We start from the raw sequence: 24,135 nt of genomic DNA, 5'->3' as shown, positions 1-24,135 counted from the left end.
ATCCTCTTCCACAGAATGATGAAGCCTCTGAGAGGTGCGGAAAACATCATTCGAGTTGCAATGCAGCTAAGCAGCTGGTCTCTGTTTTCGCCAGCGGCGGATATTTGAAGGTTGAAGGTTGAAGGTTTATTTCCGCAACTGGTGTTGCGAGGACAGCCAGGGAAAAAGCTGTATAAACAGCTTGAGAGGTCCTGGCTTTCTCTTACAGAGCAGCATTGACGGCGGCGGAGTACAATACATCAAACAAGATGTGAGGAAAAAAAAAAAAAACATCGTCGGCACAAAGAAAGAGGCGTACTTTTAGTACGCAGTGCATTGTACTTGTACAGTACAATACTACATAAACATTTGGGGCAATTCTTTCAAAGAAATATTGATTAAATCTATATTTTCGGAGCAGTACAACTGGTTCAGAAGGGTCGGTAAGGTATGCTGCAACATTTGTTTGCCATAGTTTGTGCGGCATTTCTTAACATGCCAAGGTTCTGCTGCGCGGGTATCATACACATTGCTCTAACCCAGCAAGTGTAAGTAAGAAGTCATCCTTTGTCATTATGGCGAGTTTATATTTATAGCACAGCCTATAGTGATACATGGACTTTATTTGTATAACGTTGTGTTGATGGAAAAGGCTTGCAGTGTGGAAGAAATACGGCACTTTACATGCAATGCGTATAATGCGCTTTTGTAAGACAGTGAGTTTGTTAATATTTCCAGCTGTTGTTGTTGCCCACACCATACATCCGTAGTTGGCTATGGAAGAGAACAAAGAGTGGTAAAGTAACATGTTAACTGACGTAGGAAAATTAAAGCAATTTCGGCGCATGATACCAACTGTTCTGGAAAGTTTCTGAACTACGTAATTAATATGATCATTCCACGACATATCTGCTGCAAAGTAAACGCCGAGAGTTTTCACAGACTGCACAAATTCTATTCTGGTATTGTTTAATTCAATTAGAGGAGGTTCAAAATGTTTATGACGTGGGTGAAACATGACTGCTGCAGTTTTGCTAACGTTAATCCTTAAGTGATTATCAGCCGCCCAAGTATTTATTTCTTTTAAGGTTTTATTAGCTCGATTTGCGAGATCAGCTGTTGAAGTACCCGAAAAAAACAGGCTAGTGTCATCTGCGTAAATTATGTACTCAGCAGTGCTGTCGATGTTGACAATATCATTAACATAAAGAACAAAAAGAAATGGACCCAAAATGCTCCCTTGCGGAACGCCAGAAGCTACCGCTTTCAACTGGGAGCATTCACCGGCAATACTAACAAACTGAGACCTATGTCGCAAGTATGAGGAAATCAGCATATGAGCTATGCCTCTGATGCCGTAGTGATCCAGTTTCTTAAGCAGCACAGAGTGATTAACAAGGTCAAACGCCTTTGAAAAAATCTAAAAATAATCCAAGTACCATGTTTTTTTATTCAAAATTTTTTAGTATGAACTCTTTCTGAGCAAGGAGAGCTAACTCAGTCGATCTGTTTTTACGAAAGCCATATTGAGCGGTAGTGATAATGTTATATCTTTCAGTGAAGCAGGATAGCCGTTTAAGAGTGACTTTTTCGAGGCCTTTTGAAAACACAGGTAAGATTGATATCGGGCGATAGTTTGCCACTTCATTTTTGTTTCCTTTTTTATATACTACTGTGACTTTTGCCCTTTGCATAAGACGCGGGAAAACGCCGGACACCAAAGATAGGTTGAAGATATGGGCAAGGCAAGGTGCAAGAATGTCGATAGTAAATTTTATGGGCTGTATCTGGAAACCTGACGCATCTGTAGCTTTACTATTATTAAGTGATAAAAATTCTGTAATGACTTCATTTACTGTAACCGGTGTTAGAAATATTGTTTCACTATTTCGGGCACTCATATTAGACAGATTTACGTCGGCGTTTGATGTATCAGCAAAGGAAAGAAAGTAGTCATTAAAGGAATCTGCTAGGTCGGCTCCCCTTAATTCAATCCCTTCATGAATAATTTTTGTGGTCGGTTCGGAAGAACTATCAAAGATAGATTTTAAAACCTTCCAAACCTTATCAGATTGTCCACCAGTTGAATTAAATCTGTTATAAATATACTGCTTTTTAGCGACGCGAAGTTGCTTTGTGACCAAGTTCCTAAATTTTTTTAATGTTTTTAGCGCTTCAGGACACCTACTTTGTAAAAACTGTCTGTAAAGTTTATCTCGTTTTCTTATCAACTGCAACATGTCTTTGTCGACCCATGGTTTTCTACTTTTCTTTGATTGGGAGATTTTCTTCAGTGGAAAGGAAGCATAATAAATGTCAGTAAATATCTCTAAAAATTTTGCGTACGCTTCATCAGGGTCACTTTCCTCAAAAACATGTTCCCAGTTAACAATAGATAAGCGTTCCTTGAACTCGCATAACGTGCGATCATTTATAACTCGATAAAATGACGTTTGGTGCGGTTGTCGTTGGGAATTCGAAGTGAGATTGACAGATATGAATGTCCGCGGCGTGCTTTCGCTATGCCTGAAGAATTAACGAGCTTCCCACTGCAATTTTCAGCTTAAAAGCAGCGTTGTAACACCGCTTAGCTGTTGGCATCACTTCGTGAAATCAGACATGCCTGCCGCGAAAACATGTCGGGCATCCAGACGAACTGCACTGAGAGAGGCTATAACCAAGCTAGTCACAGGCCTAACGAACTGACCATTGATCTGATAAAGCATGCATGAAGGAGGCGGTAAAGGCCCTGCATTCGCGGTAAATGATATTAATATATCACCCTTAAAAGCACAACAAAGGGTGCACCGTGAATTCACACCCCACTGCACACCCTTTAACCATCCTGTTAAGGCCGGAATACCACATGCTCAGTGCACAGGGGATGCCTTTATCACAAGGGTGCAAACCAGAGTGCAAAGAGGAAGCGACAACGAATGAGTGCTGCAAGTAGTCTAAGCGCATTATATACGCATAATACTGCACCTTCGTTAAAATATTCACAAAGATATGAACAAATAGTTGAGCTAACAGTGCATTGGGAACAACAAATATTAAACCATTGTATAGGATATTTCTTTGCTCGGCAAAATAATGCACTTGTCATTTCTTTTCTTCTGTAAACCAGTGCAATTAATATGCACGTATTACTTACGCAAACAATTGCAGCGGCAAAATACAGTCACAAATGTTAACGCGGTGCATGGTACATGCAACGTCAGTTTTCGAACAGACTCTAAATATTCACAAAATCTTACACATTTGGCGCCTCAGTCATAGTTCCACAACCTATTGAAATAATAAAGGTTCAGCAATTTAAGACTGCTTACCGATAGGAGTACCTTATAACTCCGCGGGTGAAATGCTTTCGAGTAAGCCATTCCGCATGTGTTAAAATTATTTCTGCTTGTATTGTATCAGTGCATGGGTTTGTGTACTGGGAGTAGATTGGCTTGCTTCACGCGGCGTCCAATGGGTGCTGTAATCGCCTGGGCATTGGTTTGAAGGCACATATTTCAAGGTGCCCATGTCTGTTCCAATAGCGAGCTACCCTCAAACTTGTCTAGCAAATGCATGCTAAATGCAATAACTCGTATGACGCCACCCAAGACGCTGTACGGCGAATCTTTCGTCGCATTTTTTATACAACAGTCAGGGAACACAAAAACGTTACACCCTTAAGGGTCTAACGCTGCCATAGGTCTGACATCTTGTGAGGGAAGCAGCCTTATTTCGCGGTGGAAAGTCTGCACTGCGTGAATGCCCCGCGTTTGGTGTCGAATGAATGATGCTGTGTTGTGTTGTGTTGTGTTGTGTTGTGTTGTGTTGTGTTGTGTAGTGTTGTGTTGTGTTGTGTTGTGTTGTGTTGTGTTGTGTTGTGTTGTGTTGTGTTGTGTTGTGTTGTGCTGTGTTGTGTTGTGTTGTGTTGTGTTGTGTTGAAGCCACATCACTCGGCAGCCCTCACAGAACGCAGGTCATGGCTGCAGCGACTTCAGTGGCTTGTGACTTTCAGACCAGTCTCCTCTATCTTTTTCTTATATGCACTTTTCTCTTTTCCACAGCCCAGGGTAACCAGACGGAACATCCTATTAACCGCCTTGGCCTTTTTCCGACTCTTTTTTTCTCAAACGTTGTTACCACTGGTAAAATCGAGAACCCTTTTTACAACTAATAGTGTGTTAAATTTTTAGAATGGTGCATACAATTTGAAGTACAATGTCGTTGGTTCGAATCCTGGTAGCGAGGGCCTCTAACTTGACTAACATATGTATGCTACTTTCAATAAGAAGCAGTATGGCGGCAACCAGAACGCTGTGCAACTAATAGTTGTATCACAATATTGATAGATATATCGAGAAAACTACCAACACACTGAAATTCGCCAGCAGTGGGGACTGCTTGCACTGTTTTCTTTGGTAATCCCTTTGCAGTCATGTCAGGTTGGTGGGCAAGCATCTCCATGGACATGCGCAGATCAGGGCTGCAACAGGCACCGACACAAAAGAAGGTACAGGGGAGTGCGTGCGTGCGTTTTGTGTGTGTGTGTGTGTGTGTGTGTGTGTGTGTGTGTGTGTGTGTGTGTGTGTGTGTGTGTGTGTGTGTGTGTGTGTGTTTGGTTTGGTTTGGTTTGGTTTGTGGGGTTTAACGTCCCAAAGCAACTAAGGCTATGAGAGACGCCGTTGTGGAGGACTCCGGAAATTTCGACCACCTGGGGTTCTTTAACGTGCACTGACATCGCACAGCACACGGGCGCCTTGCTTTTCGCCTCCATCGAAAAGCTGCCGCCGAGGCCGGGATTCGATCCCGCGTCCTTGGGAACAGTAGTCGAGCGCCGTAACCACTGCACCACCCTGGCGGGGTGTGTGTGTGTGTGTGTGTGTGTGTGTGTGTGTGTGTGTGTGTGTGTGTGTGTGTGTGTGTGTGTGTGTGTGTGTGTGTGTGTGTGTGTGTGTGTGTGTGTGTGTGTGTGTGTGTGTGTGTGTGTGTGTGTGTGTGTGTGTGTGTGTGTGTGTGTGTGTGTGTGTGTGTGTGTGTGTGTGTGTGTGTGTGTGTGTGTGTGTGTGTGTGTGTGTGTGTGTGTGTGTGTGTGTGTGTGTGTGTGTGTGTGTGTGTGTGTGTGTGTGTGTGTGTGTGTGTGTGTGTGTGTGTGTGTGTGTGTGTGTGTGTGTGTGTGTGTGTGTGTGTGTGTGTGTGTGTGTTGATAAATTTGAAGTAATAGTCGTACAGATAATTGACTAGAAAGTAGAGAAAATGAAAAAGAACGCATTCATATGCTGCAAGTATTTAAATTTAAACATCACTATATATCGGTTGCCACCAATGACCTCCTTGATGGAAATGTCGCGTGTCGGTTTAGTCCTCACCGGCACGAGTAAATACACTGGAGGATGGGTGCCAGTTCCTTTGTGACTGCGAACACTGATCGGAAGCTCCTATGGCCTCACCAGTAATGCCAGAGCGAAAACGGTTTAGTTTGGTTTATAGGATTTAACGTCCCAAAGCGACTCATATCTATGAGAGAAGCCGTAGTGGAGGACTCCGGAAATATTGACCGCCTGGTTTTCTGTACTGACATCGTACAGCACACGGGCGCCTAGCTTTTCACCTCCATCGGAAAGCGGCTGCGACGGCCGGGATCCGATCCCGCACCCTTGGGCATCGTATAGTCAAGCGCCCTAACCACTGCACCGCCACGGCCGGGTATAGAGCGAAAACGATTCAAAACCGGAATACAGGTTCAGAGCAATGTAAATGTTGTGGGATTTGCTGTTATGCGTCAATCAAAGGATTCTGCTTCATGGGTGGGCCTATGTGCAGTGCCCTTCCAGCACCCATCTGTAGGCATGTTATGAAAATAGCACTATTTTACCAGGGTGCAACCATTGCACCTTCTAAAATGTTTATGCTGCGCACTCTTCCTAAAGGGTGCATGGTATCACACCCTACTTAAGCACCCTCTTACACCCCAGGTGACAAAGATGTTCGTCAGCGAACAAGCTAATGTCCGCCCTTATGATGGGAAATTGTTTAGTGTGTGATGTTCGATGGCGGAGCCAAATACTCGAATCTAAGTCGACACCCGAGTTTTGTATTCGGAATTTTAGAAAAGCCATCGGCTTAGAAAAGTAAATACGCATCAGGTATTCCAGCGACACTTTCGAAAATTTCTAACAAAATATGAGATCAAAATGGAAAAGAATATGTTCAGAAACACTCTCAGCTGCTGTGGATGTAATTTATTAGCATCGTCACGATCGGCAGCAGCAGCCGGGCAATACCCACTGCAACTATATTGGGTTATATTTCAATTAACCCGGTCTTGTGTTGGCTGCAGCAATTCAACACCACAAACCTATTCTCATCCGTCCGCCTGCCGCCCCCCGCTATGCTTGCCTTCCTTTGGGATCCAATTTGTTACCCTCAGTCACCATCGGTTATCATCCCTTCGCATAACATATGCCCTGCCCACGCCGACTTCTTTATTTTGACTAGAATGGTATTAACTCGAATTGTTCCATGAACATTTCTGCGTACGCTTCCTGTCTCTTAACATTGCACCTACCATTTCCCGTTCAGTTCGCGCTGTCCTCAACTTTATAGAGGAACCCTATTCATCAGCCTGCACGTTTCTGCCCCATAATTGAATGCCGGAGAAGTACAACTGTTATATAATTTCCTCTTCAGAAATACTGCTAATTGTGATATGCGGGTACTTGCCAAATGCACTCCATCCATAGCTGATTCTCCTAGTTGTTTTCCTTTCGTGGTCCGGATCTGTGGCTACATCATCTCAAACGTAATTCCTTGCCACTTCCAGCGCCTCACTACATGTTGTGTACTGTTCCTCTCCGAGGCTGTTCAACATTACTTTAGTCCTCTTAATATTAACTTTAGACCTACCATTCTGTCTTGCCTGTCTAGTGCACGTCGACACGAACACAATGAATTCGCTGCACGATGGATGATTGCGGCTTGTTTTAATGCGTATTTTTATTTATATTGTGAAGAGGAAGAAGTACACGAGGAACATTCTAGGCAGTGGCATCGTGATCGCTGCGCGTGTTGGACCTGACGGTGTTCGCTGTTGCTGTGCCCGCCGCTGATATGCCCAGTCCTGCTGATCGAGTCCTACTGATCTGATCAATAAACCCCCATCTTACAATGTTCTTTTTATAGTTTTCGCCCTTTTCTAATGGCACGACCCGAACCTCACTGTAATGGAGCACTTAGATCCATGATGAAAACTAGATGAACGATTTTATAGCTGTTATTCATTGTATCGATTGAGTCCCCATGGCTGCAATACTGATTCCTTTTCCATACAAAGCTGTTCTCAAGGAATCCCTTTACTTTCTCGTTTATTTTGTTCCCTGCGCATTTTTGAAGGCGACTTCATTGTCTCCATTGTACGCGATTACGTAGGCCAACTTGATCCACCCCCAAAATAGACCCGGCCGACCACAATGATTCGAATGGAAAATCATTCAATGCGCGCCGACATTCTAGGTTTGGACGCTGTCGCACGATGTTGTGGTGGTTGGCGGGATAAAACCATCTGTCAATTTTTAAATGAAGAAAAACAAATTTTCTAAAGCCCAGGAGTAGTGCGAGGAAATCTGACTTTTTCCGCACACATAAAAAAAAAGACTAAATTGGCCGCATTAGACCTGCAGGAAGCTCAAGGAAAACGCGATGTTCACTGATACGCATGCGCTATTGTGTCAAGTCGTGTATGCGTATCTAGGAGTTCCCGGCCAACCAAGCCGGTCATGACTAAAACATCACTGAAACTGGGAAAGTACCGCAGCCTCCGGAGCCGCGCTGCCGCAGCTGCCATTTTTTAAAGTGGAGACATTACTGGCCAAGCAGGTACCAAGGCCATCAACAGGACAGTTTTCACCTTCGAGCGGAGTAGCTGTGGAGGTTGCTATGCGGCTGAGATGTCCACGGAGAAAAATGTAACAGACGCCGTGTCTTTCCTTTTCTATAAACCAACTTATAATGTCAGCGTGGGTTAGCAAATAACCTTTAAGGAGCTTGAGGACAAAGTGCGGCTATCAGTATACTGCGCCGTCCGTTCCCCAAAACTTCCGCCTCTTGACCTTGAAAAAGGGGGTATGACCTTGACTAGATTTAGTGTAATGTCCACCATTCCGTCGTGCACACCGAAAAGTATATTCCGCCTTCATTTCCCTAAAATTTAACTTCCAAAAAAGAAACAAAGGAATCGCGGATTAAAAGGCGGTGTCAAAGTGATAGAACAGTGGAATTTCGGTCTCGTTTTTTTTTTTTTTTTTTTTTGGCCGCAGTCGAAAGATTGATGTCTAAAATGTTCGATTCCATAACGGTTTTGTTAGAAGCGCTGTAGAAATTTTTTACCGGGAATTTTTCGATCAATGAGTGCGCCCATTTTTATGTAGTCCGATGCTGGAAACCATGAGCAGCGATCACGATGACGACTGGTGGTCGACAAAAAAAAAAGACGTACCGAAAACAAGTATAACTTTCACTGTCCAGACAGTAATCAGACATTTTTTGCGTGGAGTAACGTCCTTTTCAGTTTCACACTCAATGCTGTTACGGCACAATAACGAACGCCCTCGTCGGCGAAAGTTTTAGTGGGCAGTCATTGCTTCATTCACGAAATGATGATGATGATGCTCAGGGCCATACCCTTTGAAACGGGTCGGCACCAAAACTGGTGCGCAGGCCAAAAGTAAAAGGGAGAAAGAAGAAAGTTAAAAAAAGAACAAACAAACAAAAGACAGAGGACAACCTTAAAGCATACCTCTCGCGGTGCGAAAGCAGGGGTAGTTTTTACTTAAGGATGCACTGGGGAGAGCACAAAATATAATAAATTATGGCAAGCACTCCTGGAAGAAAAAAAAACAATGTGTACTTATGAAAATCAACTATATTTTGCTGACATGTAGTCACGTGGAGGGCTACACTGAAAGTACAAGGGTTTCTCCGCTAGATAGCGCCTCTGTTGTTTTTATGCGATTTTCAATGGCAAATTAAAATTGTAAAGGCTCTTTTCTTCGATATTGTGGTGCTCGATCTGTGCTATATGAGGCAAGATCTTTTCATCTCCACTATAAAACAAGGCAAAGATGAATCCTAGAAATATGATAGTGATGCGCTACCTACATCTTGCCATCTAACCAGCTCAGTCTATTTATTCATTACATAGGGCCAGTGCTGCGCGCACCACCACTTTGACATACTGTCATGCTGGGAGAGGGAGTGTCGTCTGAAGCGCGCTTGTTCACGCTCTCAAGCTTTGTTAATCACCACACTTAGTGCATGCCGGTATCTTTTTTGCTTGTTTGTTTTCATAAATTTGAAAAATCACGTGTTGTAATGTTGTCAGTGTTGGTCAGGGAACAAACATTGGTTGCTGACATTCAGACAAAATCTTGAGAAGAAATGGACAGGGTATGTGATGCCAAGATAACTGATAGTTGCTAAGAGTGACTGGATTCCAAAAAAAAAAAGGCAGGCATAGCAGGGGATGGCGGGCGGGTGAGATTACGAAGTTTGCGGGATTTATTATATGCAGCTGGCACAGGACCAGTTGAATTGGAGGAATATCGGAAAGTCATTTGCCTTGCAATAGGTGTAGTCAGGCTGCTGCTGATAATGAATGCTGTCAGGGTAAAAAAAAAACTACAAATGCTTTTGTCTTGATAAAGAATTTTCATAAATATGTATATACACCACAGCAAAGAAACGAGACTAGCAGATGACAAACTGCACACAGTTCTACTCTATGCCACAGTTAGCTTACGCCTGCACGGTGCAGTATTCTCCTAGCTATAAGTATACACCTGCCCTTATTTGTATCTTCAGACTGGCATACAGTTCACTGACTGCACACAAAAGTAGTCAAGCGAAGACTAGCATTTTACAGCTCTTGAACTTGCCCTTTCAACAAGCTACAAGGCCTCGCAACAATGAAAAAAAAAAAATTGCAATTGACGCCGCAGGACCTACGCAAACCTGCATCATGACGAAAATCACTTTAAAGCACACACTCATAGTGCCTCATAATCGTATAACTGTCCAAAAGCCACAAATTAACTGAGCCGTTCATTTACAACATGAATGCGAAATACATTATCAGGAAAGGCAAAATTGTGATTGATTGCATTTCCCTGAAGGAAAACAATCAGCTGCAAGAAAGTATAACGTGCCATTTATGGAAAATACCACAACACTGTGCACCAGCTAAAAGTTTGCTCAGCGCTTTATTTCACTTCACCAAGTTTAGTGTACAGGTCACCAAGCTCTTTGCAGAACCTGTGCAAGGGAAAACCCATAACATTGTAAAAGTCACCCACAATTTTTTCCACAATGCTTCCACCTTTGCCTTGGATCGCATAGGCTCCAGCCTTGTCCCTGCGTGAAATAGAAGGTCACCCATGTCACATAAGTCGCACCTAATTCGATAATCGTGCATTTTACAGGGATCGCCTCCTTACTTACCAAGCAAAAACAGCAACTTCCATTATGATTGTACTCACACAAACGGAAGTACACTGAAGCACAAACTCCTCGGGACATCTCAATAGGTGAATCAAATTAGAAACTTATGAAACAAGCAACGCCAGAAACAGCAGTTTTTATTTGTTCATTAATTAGTGGTGCTGGTGAAAAATAATACTGTAACCATAAATACCCGAACGATAAATTAGAATGATCTCATAGGTAGCATAAGCTGCCGCCCTCCCTGTTCAATGACGTTCCTTGTGACACTCTCGCTAGTACAGGACGTACTGCGTCCGCCGCTATGGACGACAGAGAAGCTAAAATTAGGTTTCGAACAAAATAAATACCTACAAAAGTAAAGATTGAACTGCTGCCCTCCCCAGTCATCATCGTCATCAATCGGACTATACCCACTGCAGGGAGAAGCCAAAATCTGGAGGTCATCGGTACGGATCCCATCAGTGGTACGTAAAGCCCCTCAATAAACTAAAAGTAGCGCCAACATGTGAAGTTTGCCGCCCGCCTCCTCTCCTGCGCTCTCCTTCGTCGTTCGACCCTCTCATTGGCCGAGCGCCGTCACGTGCGCGCGCGCGCTTTTTTTTTTTTGCTGGGTGTGCAGCTTCCTCCTTTCCAGCGGGGCGGGCGGCGCGCGCGCGGCACATATCGCCGTGTGTTTTGCTGCCACGCGGACTGCTACTAAATCGTTCCCGCTGGCTATTTAATTTTTTTTTTCAAGCATGTTGCGCTCTTTGGCCGGCGGCTGATAGAAGCACGGTGGTGAAGGCGAGTTCAACCAACGCAGACATCGCGCACAAATGGTGTCACGCAATGACAGTTGAAAACGGAACCGTTTCAGCGCAAAATATAAAAAAACTGCTACCACGCTTCTCAAGTTTCACAGTAGCTTACAATTCAGACCAACCTGCAAAGAAACCACACAGACTGCAGCTTCTGCAGCCTAGTTAATTTTTTTTTTCAAGCATGTTACGCACTTTTGTCAACGACTGACGGACTCAAGGAGGTGAAGGCGAGTTAAATCGACGCCAAAATCGTGTACGTATGGTGACACACCATGGCAGCTGAACACGGCACCGTCTCAACGCTAAATATAAAAAAAAATATAACTGCTACCTCCCTCCCCAAGTTTACCGGTAGCTCACAAGTCAATCAAAGCTGCAGACTCCACACAGACTGCAGCTTCCGCCGCCTATAGATAATTTGATCTGCAGCTGAAGTTGAAAATACATGGAAGACAGCTGCTGCCACACTTCTCAAGTTTACCGGCAGCTCGCAATCCAGTCAACGCTGCAAAGAAACCATACACAGACTGTTCCAAAATTGTTCTGTCCGCCGCCTAGTTACAAATTTTATAAAGCATGCTGCTGAGTGGCCAAATGTGACGAACTATGGACACACGGAGATGACGGCGAGTTGAACCAACGCCGAAATCGCGTATATGTGGTGTATGACACTCACAGCTGAAACTATTCTGGCGGGAAATCCCTGTCAACATTCGGTAATTATGTTTCAGCAGTGAGTAATATTTTAACCTGAACACATTGCGACAAAATGCAAGGCTCTGGTGAGACCCGGGGCACGGCCGCCTCGATCGGCGCGCGCGCGGCGCTGATCGAGACGGCTGTGAAGGGTGCCTGCTCCGAAAGAGCGCGCGCTAGTCGCGCACCCCGTAGGTGGAGCCACGGTCGAAATGCGAGAGGAGCGGCGCCGCCGGAGGAGGAGAGAGGAGATGGCGCTACTTTTAGTTTATTGAGGGGCTTTAGTGGTACGTGGTTGTTTTTAGCATGCAATGTATTGGTTCCCATTGTCAGCACGCCGCCAGTGAGGTTGGAGCCAGAACAGAGAACGCAAAAGTGAACCTAAATGAACTTGTCGCTGGTCACTCCGTTGTCCCGTGGTGCCTACATACAGCGCTGCTGCAGGAACAGCACATCTGTCAATAGATATGTTCCTATCCACGTAGTAAGCAATTCCAGTGCAAAGTCTAAGCTGTCCTTAAGCTCAAAGAGCCCATGCGCATACCTGGCGCGAGGCAGAGCGCTATGCCTCGCCCCTTTTACCTTCGTGTTTGTGCAGGTCTAACAGCGTCATGTTTGTAAATGATGGTGGTGCTTTGATCGGTAGCGAATTGGACTCATGGAAAAACGCAGCACACCTGCCTACACTGCGCCTTCGAAACTACTCACGCATGCGAATATTTCGAAGCGTGCCTGTCTTCTGTGCTTAGAAAAGTTTCAGGATTATTCCTGGTGAGTAGGTCTGCAATTTTTCAGCCTATTCCCCAGATGCAGTTACCAGACGGAGTATTCAGCTTCGTTATCCTTGGTAGCAACAGTGCGGTTATGGTGGCCGACTGTACACAGTGACTGATTAAATTAAATTAAAACGAGAAAGCAGAAGCTATGCGAAATAATTGTCTGCAGTCAACTTCCAGGCAGACTGCTCGCGCGTGCAATGAGGTGGACGGCACCATGACCGACTGGAAGCATCTTTGCATATGATAAGTTAAGCCTTGATAGGCTTCCTGCATCTCCGAGCACCTTCACTCTAAGAAACGTAGAAAATTATCGGCAGCTTAAGCGATCTCCCTGAATAAGACCTCCTTGTTCACTGTATTTTCACTGGTTGCACTGCCAACCTAATTATCTTGTTCTGTTCAATGAAAAAGAAGTTTGAAGCATTATAGTAAATGTCATTCACCAGCAATGAATGCATAGAGATCCGCAAGAATGTTCTCATTTTTCTCCCTTAGGTTAGGAGGAGAGCTGCAAAAACGAAAATGCAAATGTTTTCATTGAGTATGCAGCGTCATCTTATTCTGCTTATTTTGCATCCTTCATAGCTGGTTTCATTTTGAGACTATAAACTCCATATTCCATGTATATGCTTATCCTGCTTGATCAGTGTGTGGTACGTGGATATTTTGTTTGTTCATGAGGCTCTGAACGACCTCCAAAAAGAAAATTCAGCTAATCTGGAAAATAATGAATACAGCGCAGCTGTGTCGAGATCCTAGCGACGCTCACTCACTTTGATGAAATGTCACTTGTTGAAACTTGTGAAAGTGAAAACAGAGAAAAGCGTGATACTTCTATCCAGCCAACACATGCTAGTGTTTGGACAATCTTCCGCAAAGCGGCTCAGTGCGACCTATCAAGGTAACTGGCAGTGGCTTTCGTGTCCTGTTCTGTGCCGACAGAGCTCGGGCAGTAGTGCATGTGAATATTTTCTGACCAGCGCAGCTTCATTGCATTTGACTTAAGATCACACGTATACAAATATCATGCCGAAACGTCCTATGTTGAGATGTACATCATGTGCACAAGCTGCAGGTATTTGTTCTAGCACCATACTTCACATTACCAAAGAGCAACCCCAAGGATTAAGAGCCACAAACGAACTGATAAAATTGCAATGAAGAATTGCAACACACGTTAGCCGCGAAGACGATCTGTCGCCAAAGCGTCTACTTGTCGCGCTCCACGCTGCTGCCCTTCGCTTTTATCTCTATCCGACAGGAAGAAAATGAAAACAAGTGCCCGCGCAACCAAGCGCACTATGCAGCTTGCCAGAATATCAAGAAGTATGCTCAAAAACACCAAAAGCGCCACACAACCAATACAGACGGCCCTGGCTTTTGCCTACACCACGAAAGTCACTGCTTTCGCCACAGATGCCACGAGCTGATGTTTGTACAGTACTGCGTGAAGTGCCGTCGTTTCAGAAGCTCGAGACAGGTACCGCAGCTCAATCTATCGGCATGGCCAAAAAGGATTAGGCCAACTCACTTTACTTTCTTTTTACTCCACTTTACCTGCCTACTTACCTGTCTGCCTACCAATCTACCTACCCTACGTACCTACCTACCTACATACCGGCACGTACATACAGGTATGTAAGATGAGGTTAAGAAGTTTGCAGAATCAAGTGGATGCAGCTAGCACAAAATCAGGTTAATCGGAGAAGTATGGAAGTGGGTATAACCCAGCTGATCATGATATTTCTCTGCAGATAGATACTGGTTATTTTCTTAATTCTTTTCCTCCATTTTGGGTTAAGGCTTTTTAGGTATAGGTATAGGTATTTACTTGCTACCCACTCGTTAGTATTAATCCTTCTCAAGCATATATTTTACTCAGCTTCCCGTGCTTCTTAAGATGCCCAGCCCATATCACCCTGCACCACCTCATTTGTGGTTTTGACATGGGCACCAAGTCAACTGGGGCTACTGGGGCTTGGAGTATTCACACGGGAGAGAAAACCACCCCTCTGGACGGCGATGTTGTAAAAACGAGCCGCCTTTGGGCCCCTGAACCGGTTTCCCAGGGGCCCCTCGGGGATGGGGGGCTTTTTATCGGCTGGCACAAAACCTCCCCCGGGAGGAGGGGTGTCCCCGGCCTTTTCTTCGCTCTCCTGGGAAAGTCACGTGTTGCACTCTACGGGAAGCGCATTTTTTTTAGCTGGTTGTGGTGTGGTGGGGTGCTCCTTTGCTGTGACAGAGGTTATTGTGACCTACCAAGAAGCATTCTTTTCCATTTTCACTGGCTGAAGAGTACCCACTATGTCGGTCGGTATATCGGTCGCGATGCAGAGTGCAATAAAGCAATCTCGAGTATGTTTGTGTGGAAGATCATGGCGAAGTGGACGGTCGTACGCCACTGTTTGCGGGACGAATAATTAGTAAAGAGTGTTCATAGTAAATAAAATAAAACGGCTGGCATCCAATGTCCATGCAAGCAGTCTTCCAACAACAGTGACAGTTGTAATCTAGTGTTTCCCTTCAACTATTTATCACATACAGCCTTCATGTCTGTAGTGCGATAACCAAACATAATAGTCAGAATATCTGTTGCACAAAAACTCATAGCGCAAATTATTGCTAACATGCCGTCGCATGTGCACACTGATGCATACGTACTTTATAACTTACCATTGTCAGGTCAGTGACTTTATACACCCTCATATTTTTACGCTTGCATGACTGCTCTTCTGGTAACATTGACTGTATGCTTAAAATGCTCCATTTAATTTGGTACACACCTGCTTATCCAGTGCAAGACCGCAACTTTTGGTCCTTTCCACTTTGCCGCACCACTTTGCCGCACCACTAATCATACGCAATCATTGTGCTGCAACTTCCCGAAGCAACTGAACAGTCTTGCGAAACAATGCATGACCCCAGAAAAACATGCAAAATAATTAGTTGTAATGCCTCACCTTTCGGTGTAACGTTTTTCTTGGCGTTCTCGCGTCTTTTGTTTCGCACTCAACTTTTTTTCTTTTTCTTTTGCAACAAGTTTCATGTAACAATTTTTTTCCTGCCAAGTTCAGTGCCTATGATTCGTAAAATGCTACTGACATATACGGTATGTTATTTTGTTCTAATACATTGCTTTTTGTGTACAAACTAGCAATCTCATACTACCTCGCCGAATGCTCAAGCCCGGTCGCCGTGTGAAGAATAGGTACAGGGAGTTTTTCAAGCTTTTCAAAAACAAAACAAACCATAATTTGGCTCTGTAATCTAGGCCAAGCAAGTGCATCTGGGAAAAGTTTAGGCTACACTCCATTTCATACATAGCATGCAATGCTGCCAAAGCTAGCATGCCTCTTCAAACTGTTAATGTCGACTCCAAAAAAGCCGCATTTCTTGTTGTTTCAAAGCTTCAGTAATGCAACAAGTGATGTCATCCACTTAGTTTTTGTATTTCTGGCCATGTTTGCATCCTGCCTGTCACCATCACTTTGAAAAGTGACATGTGGTGGAGTGGTACACGAAGCTTGCATGCTTACTCACTATCTCCATCCACGCCAAAAAAATTCACTACTTGTGGAAGCTACCTTTTTCTGCTGCTCCATATTTTTGTCATAACCTTGCCATGGTTTTAAGCACAAGTATCAAGTAAAAAAGTAGCATGCTCTTATGGGTATCATGCTTGCATGCCTTCCACAGGCTGCTTTGCATGATAAGCATGAAATGCAATATAGGGCATGAGCAGAGGAAAAACGGAGTAAACGTCTCACTTCTCAGCAGACACCCCAACTGTGCCTTGCAAAAAAGGAAGAGGGAGCGAATGAAAGGAAGGAGAAATGTGTGCACATAGGTAGCGCGTGAAGCTTGTGTCTGCAATAATGAAAAAAATCCGGTATGTTGAGATACACTAGGATCTTCAAAAAGAAAGCAGCGCAAAATTTAGACTTTATGCCAAGACAATGAGAGACGTCTTAAAGTCTATGCCAACAATGCCCTTTTCAAATCATTAAAATATAATGCCTGTAGAGGAAGTGATTAATTGTACTATAAAATCATCAGTCTGGATGGCCATGCAAAATATGACTCCTAGGCACAGATTGTAAAAGAAAGTGCCAGGGACTGAATTTTGATTCAGTCTTGCAAAAGCCAGACTCTCTTAGCAATATGTGCTGGAATCAGACAAAGCTAACTTTCCAGAAGCATTGAAGTGAACCTGCATATTACTCCCTATTACACGCACACACACACTTACTGGTACAGTCAAAGCAATCTAAAAGTGTGCAGCTATCCCAGCACTACACCGCAGGCAGTGGCCATACTGAGTCTATATAACTAGGCTACAGTCATAAACTAGAAACCAAGATTATGGCTGTGGTGAGTTAGAAAATCATGTGACAAACAGCAAAGCCTACATTACTCTTCCTGCTTCATAAGTCATACCTAAGGCATACCCAAGGCATGACGATAATGTAATGATGTATTAAAGCAAACGTTAAAAAACTGACGGAGGAGTGAGCAAACACGAGGAAGCAATTACTCAGTAGACAAACAAATATTTCTGAAGGCATTGTTTCTCTTGTTTCAGGATGAATTACATCTCACTGAGTAGTGGAAGGTACAGCCTACTTTCTAAAGCACAGGCACAGTTCAATGCACAGTACAGCATAGTTGTAAAACATGCAGCACTAATAAATAAACTTGGCAATTTGGCAAGACGTGCAGTTCAGTAACATTTTATATGTCACATGACAATGTATGAAACTGCGATCACTGAGAATTAATATCATGTGAACCTTCCAAAGGATCACAGTCTGCTTGAACACAAAGAATGCTAAGGATCCCAACAAGAAAAGAAAAAAATAAGAATACCATCCAGGCACTATTGTGATCTGTACTCAAGACAAAAAACATTAAAAAAATACATACAACAAAAGAAGCAACAATTATTGGAAAGCAATTTCTCTTTTGAGAAAGAGCCATCTTGTTGACTATTTCGTGAGAAATGAATTTCAATGGTACAATATTACACTCTAAAAGTTCAAAACAGCCAAATGTAAACAAAGTACTCACAGTGGCTCTCCAGTCCTGACATAGGCTTTAATAATTTCCTGAGTCATAGGAGCCATGAAGACTTCAGTTGTTTCATGAAAAGTTAAGCTTTTAAAATCTTAAATAAAGAAGAGAAAAAGAAAACAAAAACAAAAAAGGTCTTAGCACCACAAGAATAAAAAGATAATTTCAGAACCTTCTCATACCAATACAAGTCTTGGCACTGCGAGAAAAAAAGATACTTCCACAACCTTCTCATACTAATAAAAATCAACTCAGAACACCATGGCATACTTAAAGCACATAACATAATAGCAAACAATGCCAGCAACACTTTAGAAATTCCAAAACTTTTAATGAAACCAATGATAGTGAAAAGCATTATGGCAATATATTAAGCAATGTGGCACCTATCCTCTTCCGCTTGCATTATTCAAAAAGCCTCATGTGTACATTTTCTCGCACATGCCTATACCAGAAACTTACCATCTTGGCAACGATAGAAAAGTGCAACCCCAGTCTGCACAATGTGTCCTTGACCACTGAGCCTAAAGGGAGCAGATAATGAAAAATAAGTTACAATAGCTATTAGAAAATAACCATGCAAAAAGTACACAATTTCTGTAAAGCATGGGGACACAGGAAATGGCATGTATTTGCCTTTTGGAAGCTCTAATTAAGAGTGGTATTTACCTAAATAAACAAACAATACTCACATTGAAGTCTTAAAACATAATCATTTCATCACTCCAAATTGTAATTTACAATTAGGCTCGAAAAATTTTTTTAAAATTGACCACTTCCTTTTTTAGAGTCCACCCGCAGCAACCTTCACTGCCATATTTTCAGGTTTCTGCAGCCTCACATCGACAAGCAACAGTCACTATCAACAAAGTTTTCATAAAACAGGCTAAAACCTAATGCCACAGGTGTGGAAACATGTATCATGAGTCAGTCACAACAGCTAAATGCAACAAATTCACACTGGTCACCCACTGTTTACTTACATCACAGTGATAACCCAATCTTCATTTTCTCTTTTCAAACTGTTGTATCGTAGGTTTCAGTTCCACTTTCCTATGCCATCCAAATCTAACTTATTATCTGTTCCTGTCTATCTACATGTTAATTCATACTAATGCTACAGTTGCTGGGAAGGGAAGTGTACTGAGGCTATATGCACATGTAGGCTTCGCTACGGGCGCTGCAGTCAGAAGGTGTGTCCCCTCTGCATACGCATGAATGAATTAGTTGCATTCCTTCTTCTTCATCTCTGTTACTAGCAGAGGTTGTACAAAGGCTGCTGTTTGTCGCTTGGCAAGGCACTCTTCCTTTTTTTTTTTTAGCTCAAAGTGGTGTGCAATGCAGCAAAATCTTTGAGATGTTCGAAAAACATGCACTTTGTTGCTCGTTGTCAAACCGGGTAAAAATCTCATGTGATCAAACACTAATATCCTGACTGCCAAAGTGCAGTGCAAAGAAGAGCAATGGACATGCTAATGTTAATGTTCCACGTGTCTACAATGAGCTCTGAAATAACTGTGTGGTTTGTTTACAATTTTTTAGATTATTTGCCACAAAGAAAAGGCTTTGTGATTTCATTTCGAATCCTTTTATAGGTTTCTTGATAAGGCTGAAGTTTATTAGGTCACTAGAAAGGAACCAAATAATTTTCCCCAAAAACCAAAGATATTACATGAAGCTTTGTAACATCTCTTTCTTCCACCATCTTTGTGTTAAAAGCCACTAGCATGTGCCTTATAAATTCATAATTCTGTATTTGTGGTGCCAGAGCCAACCATATTCCTCTAGAATGAATGTCTTGCAGACGCCTTATCTATAAAATTTCTTATCTTTTAGAGAGCAAAAGCCAGTCTGATCTTTAACGACCGCCCAGTGCATTTGCCAATGTTGCCACCGCTAAGTTCAGCTCATTTCAGGGCACAGGTTCACCCAATAAAGTTTCCTATGAAAGCCTGCACTTGTTTTCTTGATGTCACAATACCATCACTACCATGTAGTAATACTCAAACTATTACCAGTCAAGCGAATCTAAAATGCCAAAAATGACAGCAGAGTTGACTTCATACAGAGTCCGCTGGCAACATGTAAAGTGAACTTGAACTTGCAAGTTCACTTTGTGTGCACATATTTTATGGTTTTAGTCAAACCTCTGAAGATTGAAAAACTACAGTGACAACAAAATTGCTCTGACATTCAAATTTCCTTGGATATCAAGTAGCTAAAAACACATCATAAACGAATGTGTTTTATTAGCAGTGCAAGAACACTTGCATCAAAAGCTTGTATTCAAAAATAAAAACTTCCCAGCCAAGAATACAATTTTTGAGCACATTTTTGCCATGTACCTGCATAATTGCAATGAACAAGCGCTGAATGCAGATTTTGTGCAAGTGGAGAGCATTGAAAGCAGTTGGTCCATTCAAGATGCTGTTTATTTATTTTTATTTTTTTTACTCTAATCAAATGCTATAGCCGGCAGTTCAATTGATCTAGACTTAGAAGTAAATGCCTTTTTCTAGCCACTGCATGTAACCTAATTCAATAAGATGTAGGTAAGGTACGATGCAGAAAAACAATATGATCGCTCCATACGTGCACATCAAATATTAGCGCGAGCACCCGAATTCTTGCTCTCATAAGATACGGTTGCCTGTCTACTTTTCGCATTCTATATTTGAAGGTGAAAATCAAATGTTCAAAAATCCGCACTGCAGAAAACTACTAAAGCAATGTGAGCCGACAAGATTTTTTCCATTCCACGTGTGCTACATAGCTAAAAAAGTGGCTAGCTACAGCATGCTTAGCATAGCTCCTTCCCTGCTTGTTGCACCATCTCTGAAACTCATCACAAATCTGTGCAGCCCCGTGCTCGTGTCTGTCGCACTTCACCTTCCAACCACCATACTCGAGGGTTATCAAATAGACTTGTTTATCCTCTGATCTCTGCCACGAGTAGTTGCTCATATCCTGTTGGTGGCAGCTTGACCCAAACTCAAGTATCTGCACTAACATTCCAGATAACTTCAAAGTGAACTTCCCTCAAGTTTTAAAACTGTTCTGAAATTTAACTGCCACTCTGCCAAATTACTAACATTAAAAGAGGCTTTACGTGATCAATGAATGATTGAGAAGGTTGCAGAGACACATCATTACGCACATTTGTTTCAGTGCTTTTTTTTAACTTTGTTTTAAGGCTCCCTAATAGTTCAGCAAAATTTCATTCATGACCACTATAAGAGAATATGTTTCTGCACGAGAAGGAACATTAATCAACACTATTTTGTAGGCATTACATCATAAAAAGAGACAGAGAGAGAGAACATACTCAGCCAACATACGTTCCGCATCACTGCTGTCTCTGGGCTTCTCATAGAGTGTGGTTCCTTTCACAACAACAGTGTCAGCCCCTATGACTAAGTCAACTGTTTCCTACAAGAAGAGAGAAAAGCAATGATCAGCATTTCGCAGCAAGAAAAATACCTACTACTTCAGTGTGGCCCTAACAAAAGAGGACATCAGTCAATAGGTGACATAATTTTAGCACTAAGTCAACAGTTAACAGGCGACATAATTTAGCACTTCCTGAAAAAATTTCATGATCAAATCAAGCCCTGACCAGCCAAGCACTTTGAGAGCTGCATTACTTGTGGTAAAATAACAATATGTAGTCTACACTTTTTCATTTTACTATAATATTAGTAATCGTTATACAGACAATTAAAAATTGCTTCCTCAGCTGGGGACAAAACTAAATTTCACGAAAGTTCTGCAGCACCGAGATCATTTTCGCATTTAATGATGGGAATTTAAACGTACGCAGATGGTTAACAGGAGACGTAGGCTGCCTTCTTATCACGTTTCCTTCGCATTATGACTCTGATTCACTCCAGGTGGGAGAAGACTCACTTACTTTCTTCTCTTGAAAGGATCTGGCGACATCTCTAGCTTTGCCCTCCGCAGTCCGAATGCAGTATTGAGCCGGAGAGTACGCATCTTTGTCCAGGTTCTCCTCGAAGCTGGAGGCCACCACGTCGTAATGAAAACCCTGCAGGAGTAACAGTTAGCGAAGAAAACCGGACGATTCATGCCAGATTTGCAGACAGCAATCGCATTCACGGTGTTGCATTTAACTTGTTCAATTCTGCGGCAGATGCTTTCTGTCGTAGTAGCAGTACTAAAGCACTTTCCTTTAGTGCAGAATAGCAATTGCTCAAAATAAGGATCGTCTGCTGAGTGCCCTCACCAGCATGTTTAGGATTTCTTTCCGGCGCGGTGACGCGCTGGCAAGGACAATTCTCTTCTTCTCTAACAAGGAGAGGAGCGGTTCTAGCATTGCGAGTTCTTGACGCACTTTTTCTTTTCACTCCGGCGTAGGTAAGGTAACGAATACGAACTAGGCGCGAAATTCGTAGAACCACGAAACTAACGAAACTTTAACAGTACGGCGATCTGACACAAATACCACAAGCAGATTGGATTGGATTGGATTGGCATGCTCGTTGCTAACACATATTTGACCACAAAGTACGCGACCGTGCTAACCTTAGCGGTGCCTTAGCGATATGTTTAGTAAAATGTGCGGTTCCGTAGTACGTGCTAGCTGACAGCTATGCAGCTCAGCCGTGCAGTCATGATACTATGATCTCCATACAACAAAAGCATAGAACGGTAGCCAGAGCCATCAGGCGCGCGAATTTTAAAGGTAAATGTTGTTAGGAAATGGACACGCATCTATCTGCGGATGTAACACGAGGAGCAGGTGTGTGAGGGCCACGCAATGCTTTCGCTCCGAGCTTGAGAGCCGACAATATAAGAAAAAGTAGGCAAGAGCAATTCCATTTCAAGTGCTCCCTGTACGACACGTTCCACGAGTAACTACGTACCGGACTGGGACCGCTGACCGTTATCATACTCTGCTTATTCTACAAAAAGTTATGACAGCGAAGCAAGTGGAAAAGCCAAGGCGAAAGCTGCTCAGCACTGCTTCGGCGGATGATCAAAAGGCAAATTACATCGCTGTACTCATGGACTTACATGACGCTTTCAAATTAGTGATTTTATTTATTTTTTTTTTTAGCAGCTCACGGCGATCGTCGTAAGATGCGAACTATTAGTGCATTAGCTATATAAAACGGTCGCCAGGCCCTCACTATTATTCTTAACGTAGTCTAATTGCCGCACAAACGGGGTACGCAAATTCTACGGTTCTCAGCAGCCTGAAACACGGTGCAAGATCTTATATAGTTGTCTGAAATAATGAAAGGGAAGACGCCGCTTCCACATAGAGAAACAATTGTTTCCATGTGCGGTCCGCACCCTCCCAAAACCTGAAGCCCGAGGTATGGCTTCTTCGCCCGCGTTAGCCGGCCGACGCATATGACGGTGCAAGTTGCAGTGAGCGCAATGAGCATTGCTGCAGCCATCGCCAACACATCAACCTACCGTTGGAACGGGGCCCAGTCACGGCCGCAACCACGGCCGCAACCACGGCCGCTTGATGCTATAATGAAGCTGTAATGAATTTAGCCGAGAGGCTGTCTCACAAGGACGTAGAGAGGCGAGTTGAGAGAAACGTGATGCCGCTTTCGCTTTGGTTACAATCGTTGTTGAGCGTTCGGATAATGGCTGTTGCGTTGGTACTGCTCCAGTAGCGGACCAACGGGTAGCGTTAAAGCCGAGTCAGACGTCGGGCTGCATGCACTTGAACATTGGGCGGTGGTCACCCAGGCAGAGACTGGCCGAGAGTTAGAGAACTTAACGAAGGTTTATTTACATGGTGAATCTGAGAAGGTACACACCGGAGAGCACTCGTGCTCTCGTTTTTAACAACTTTTTTTGTCCCCAAGTACCTAGTTGGGGAATTTTCTATTTTGTCAAAGTCCAATCACATTTGAGTTCCTGATCTGCTGACATTCGGGAACCGCCCACTAGAAGGTCCTCCCAGCGCACTCTTTCCACTTTAGCGGCACGATGGCGACTCCGCCGGGGGAAGTCAGGCATGGGGGTCCCAAGGAGGCTTGCTGGCTGTCCAAGGTCGGAACCGCGCGCCACCCACGCGGACCCCTCGCGCGGGAGCACTCCGCGGGAAAGGAATGCGGTGACCGTTCTTCTCCACGGGGGGGAGATGACCCGCTCTCTCTCCTCGGTGCTAACACGCAGGCGCCGCGGCTCTCTGTTTCCAAACACAGGCGCGCCCGCTCTTCGGCGAATTCGTTAGCGCCTCTGTGCACAGTCCTCCGGACACAAACCGGGGCAACTGCTGCCGTCGCTGCCGATATGCGACACCGCGTTGCTGCGTCCTGGGTGGTTCTGGTCCACGA

At 43.6% G+C, this 24,135-nt stretch overlaps 2 protein-coding genes across 2 annotated transcripts in view; one reads left to right on the top strand and one right to left on the bottom strand.

The window, feature by feature from the left end:
* Positions 1-24,135, top strand: part of LOC146198055 (uncharacterized) — a 188,073-nt gene that overhangs the window by 143,077 nt on the left and 20,861 nt on the right. The gene's annotated exons all lie outside the window — the stretch shown is intronic.
* On the bottom strand, positions 10,211-22,306 carry LOC146198057 (putative bifunctional dTTP/UTP pyrophosphatase/methyltransferase protein). The gene is made up of 6 exons (XM_084593379.1): positions 22,059-22,306; positions 21,726-21,860; positions 21,141-21,244; positions 18,278-18,339; positions 17,813-17,909; positions 10,211-10,380 (listed from the first exon to the last, which is right to left on the bottom strand). The coding sequence occupies exons 1-6, from the start codon at positions 22,146-22,148 to the stop codon at positions 10,230-10,232; spliced, it is 639 nt and encodes a 212-aa protein (XP_084449505.1). The 5' UTR covers positions 22,149-22,306; the 3' UTR covers positions 10,211-10,229.

The sequence above is a fragment of the Amblyomma maculatum genome, chromosome 2 (genome assembly GCF_055883805.1).
Source record: "Amblyomma maculatum isolate TAMU_Amacu chromosome 2, ASM5588380v1, whole genome shotgun sequence".
NCBI classification, from domain to species: Eukaryota; Metazoa; Arthropoda; class Arachnida; order Ixodida; family Ixodidae; genus Amblyomma; species Amblyomma maculatum.
Note: the sequence above shows the minus strand (reverse complement) of the source record. Positions and strands in the feature narration are given on the sequence as shown.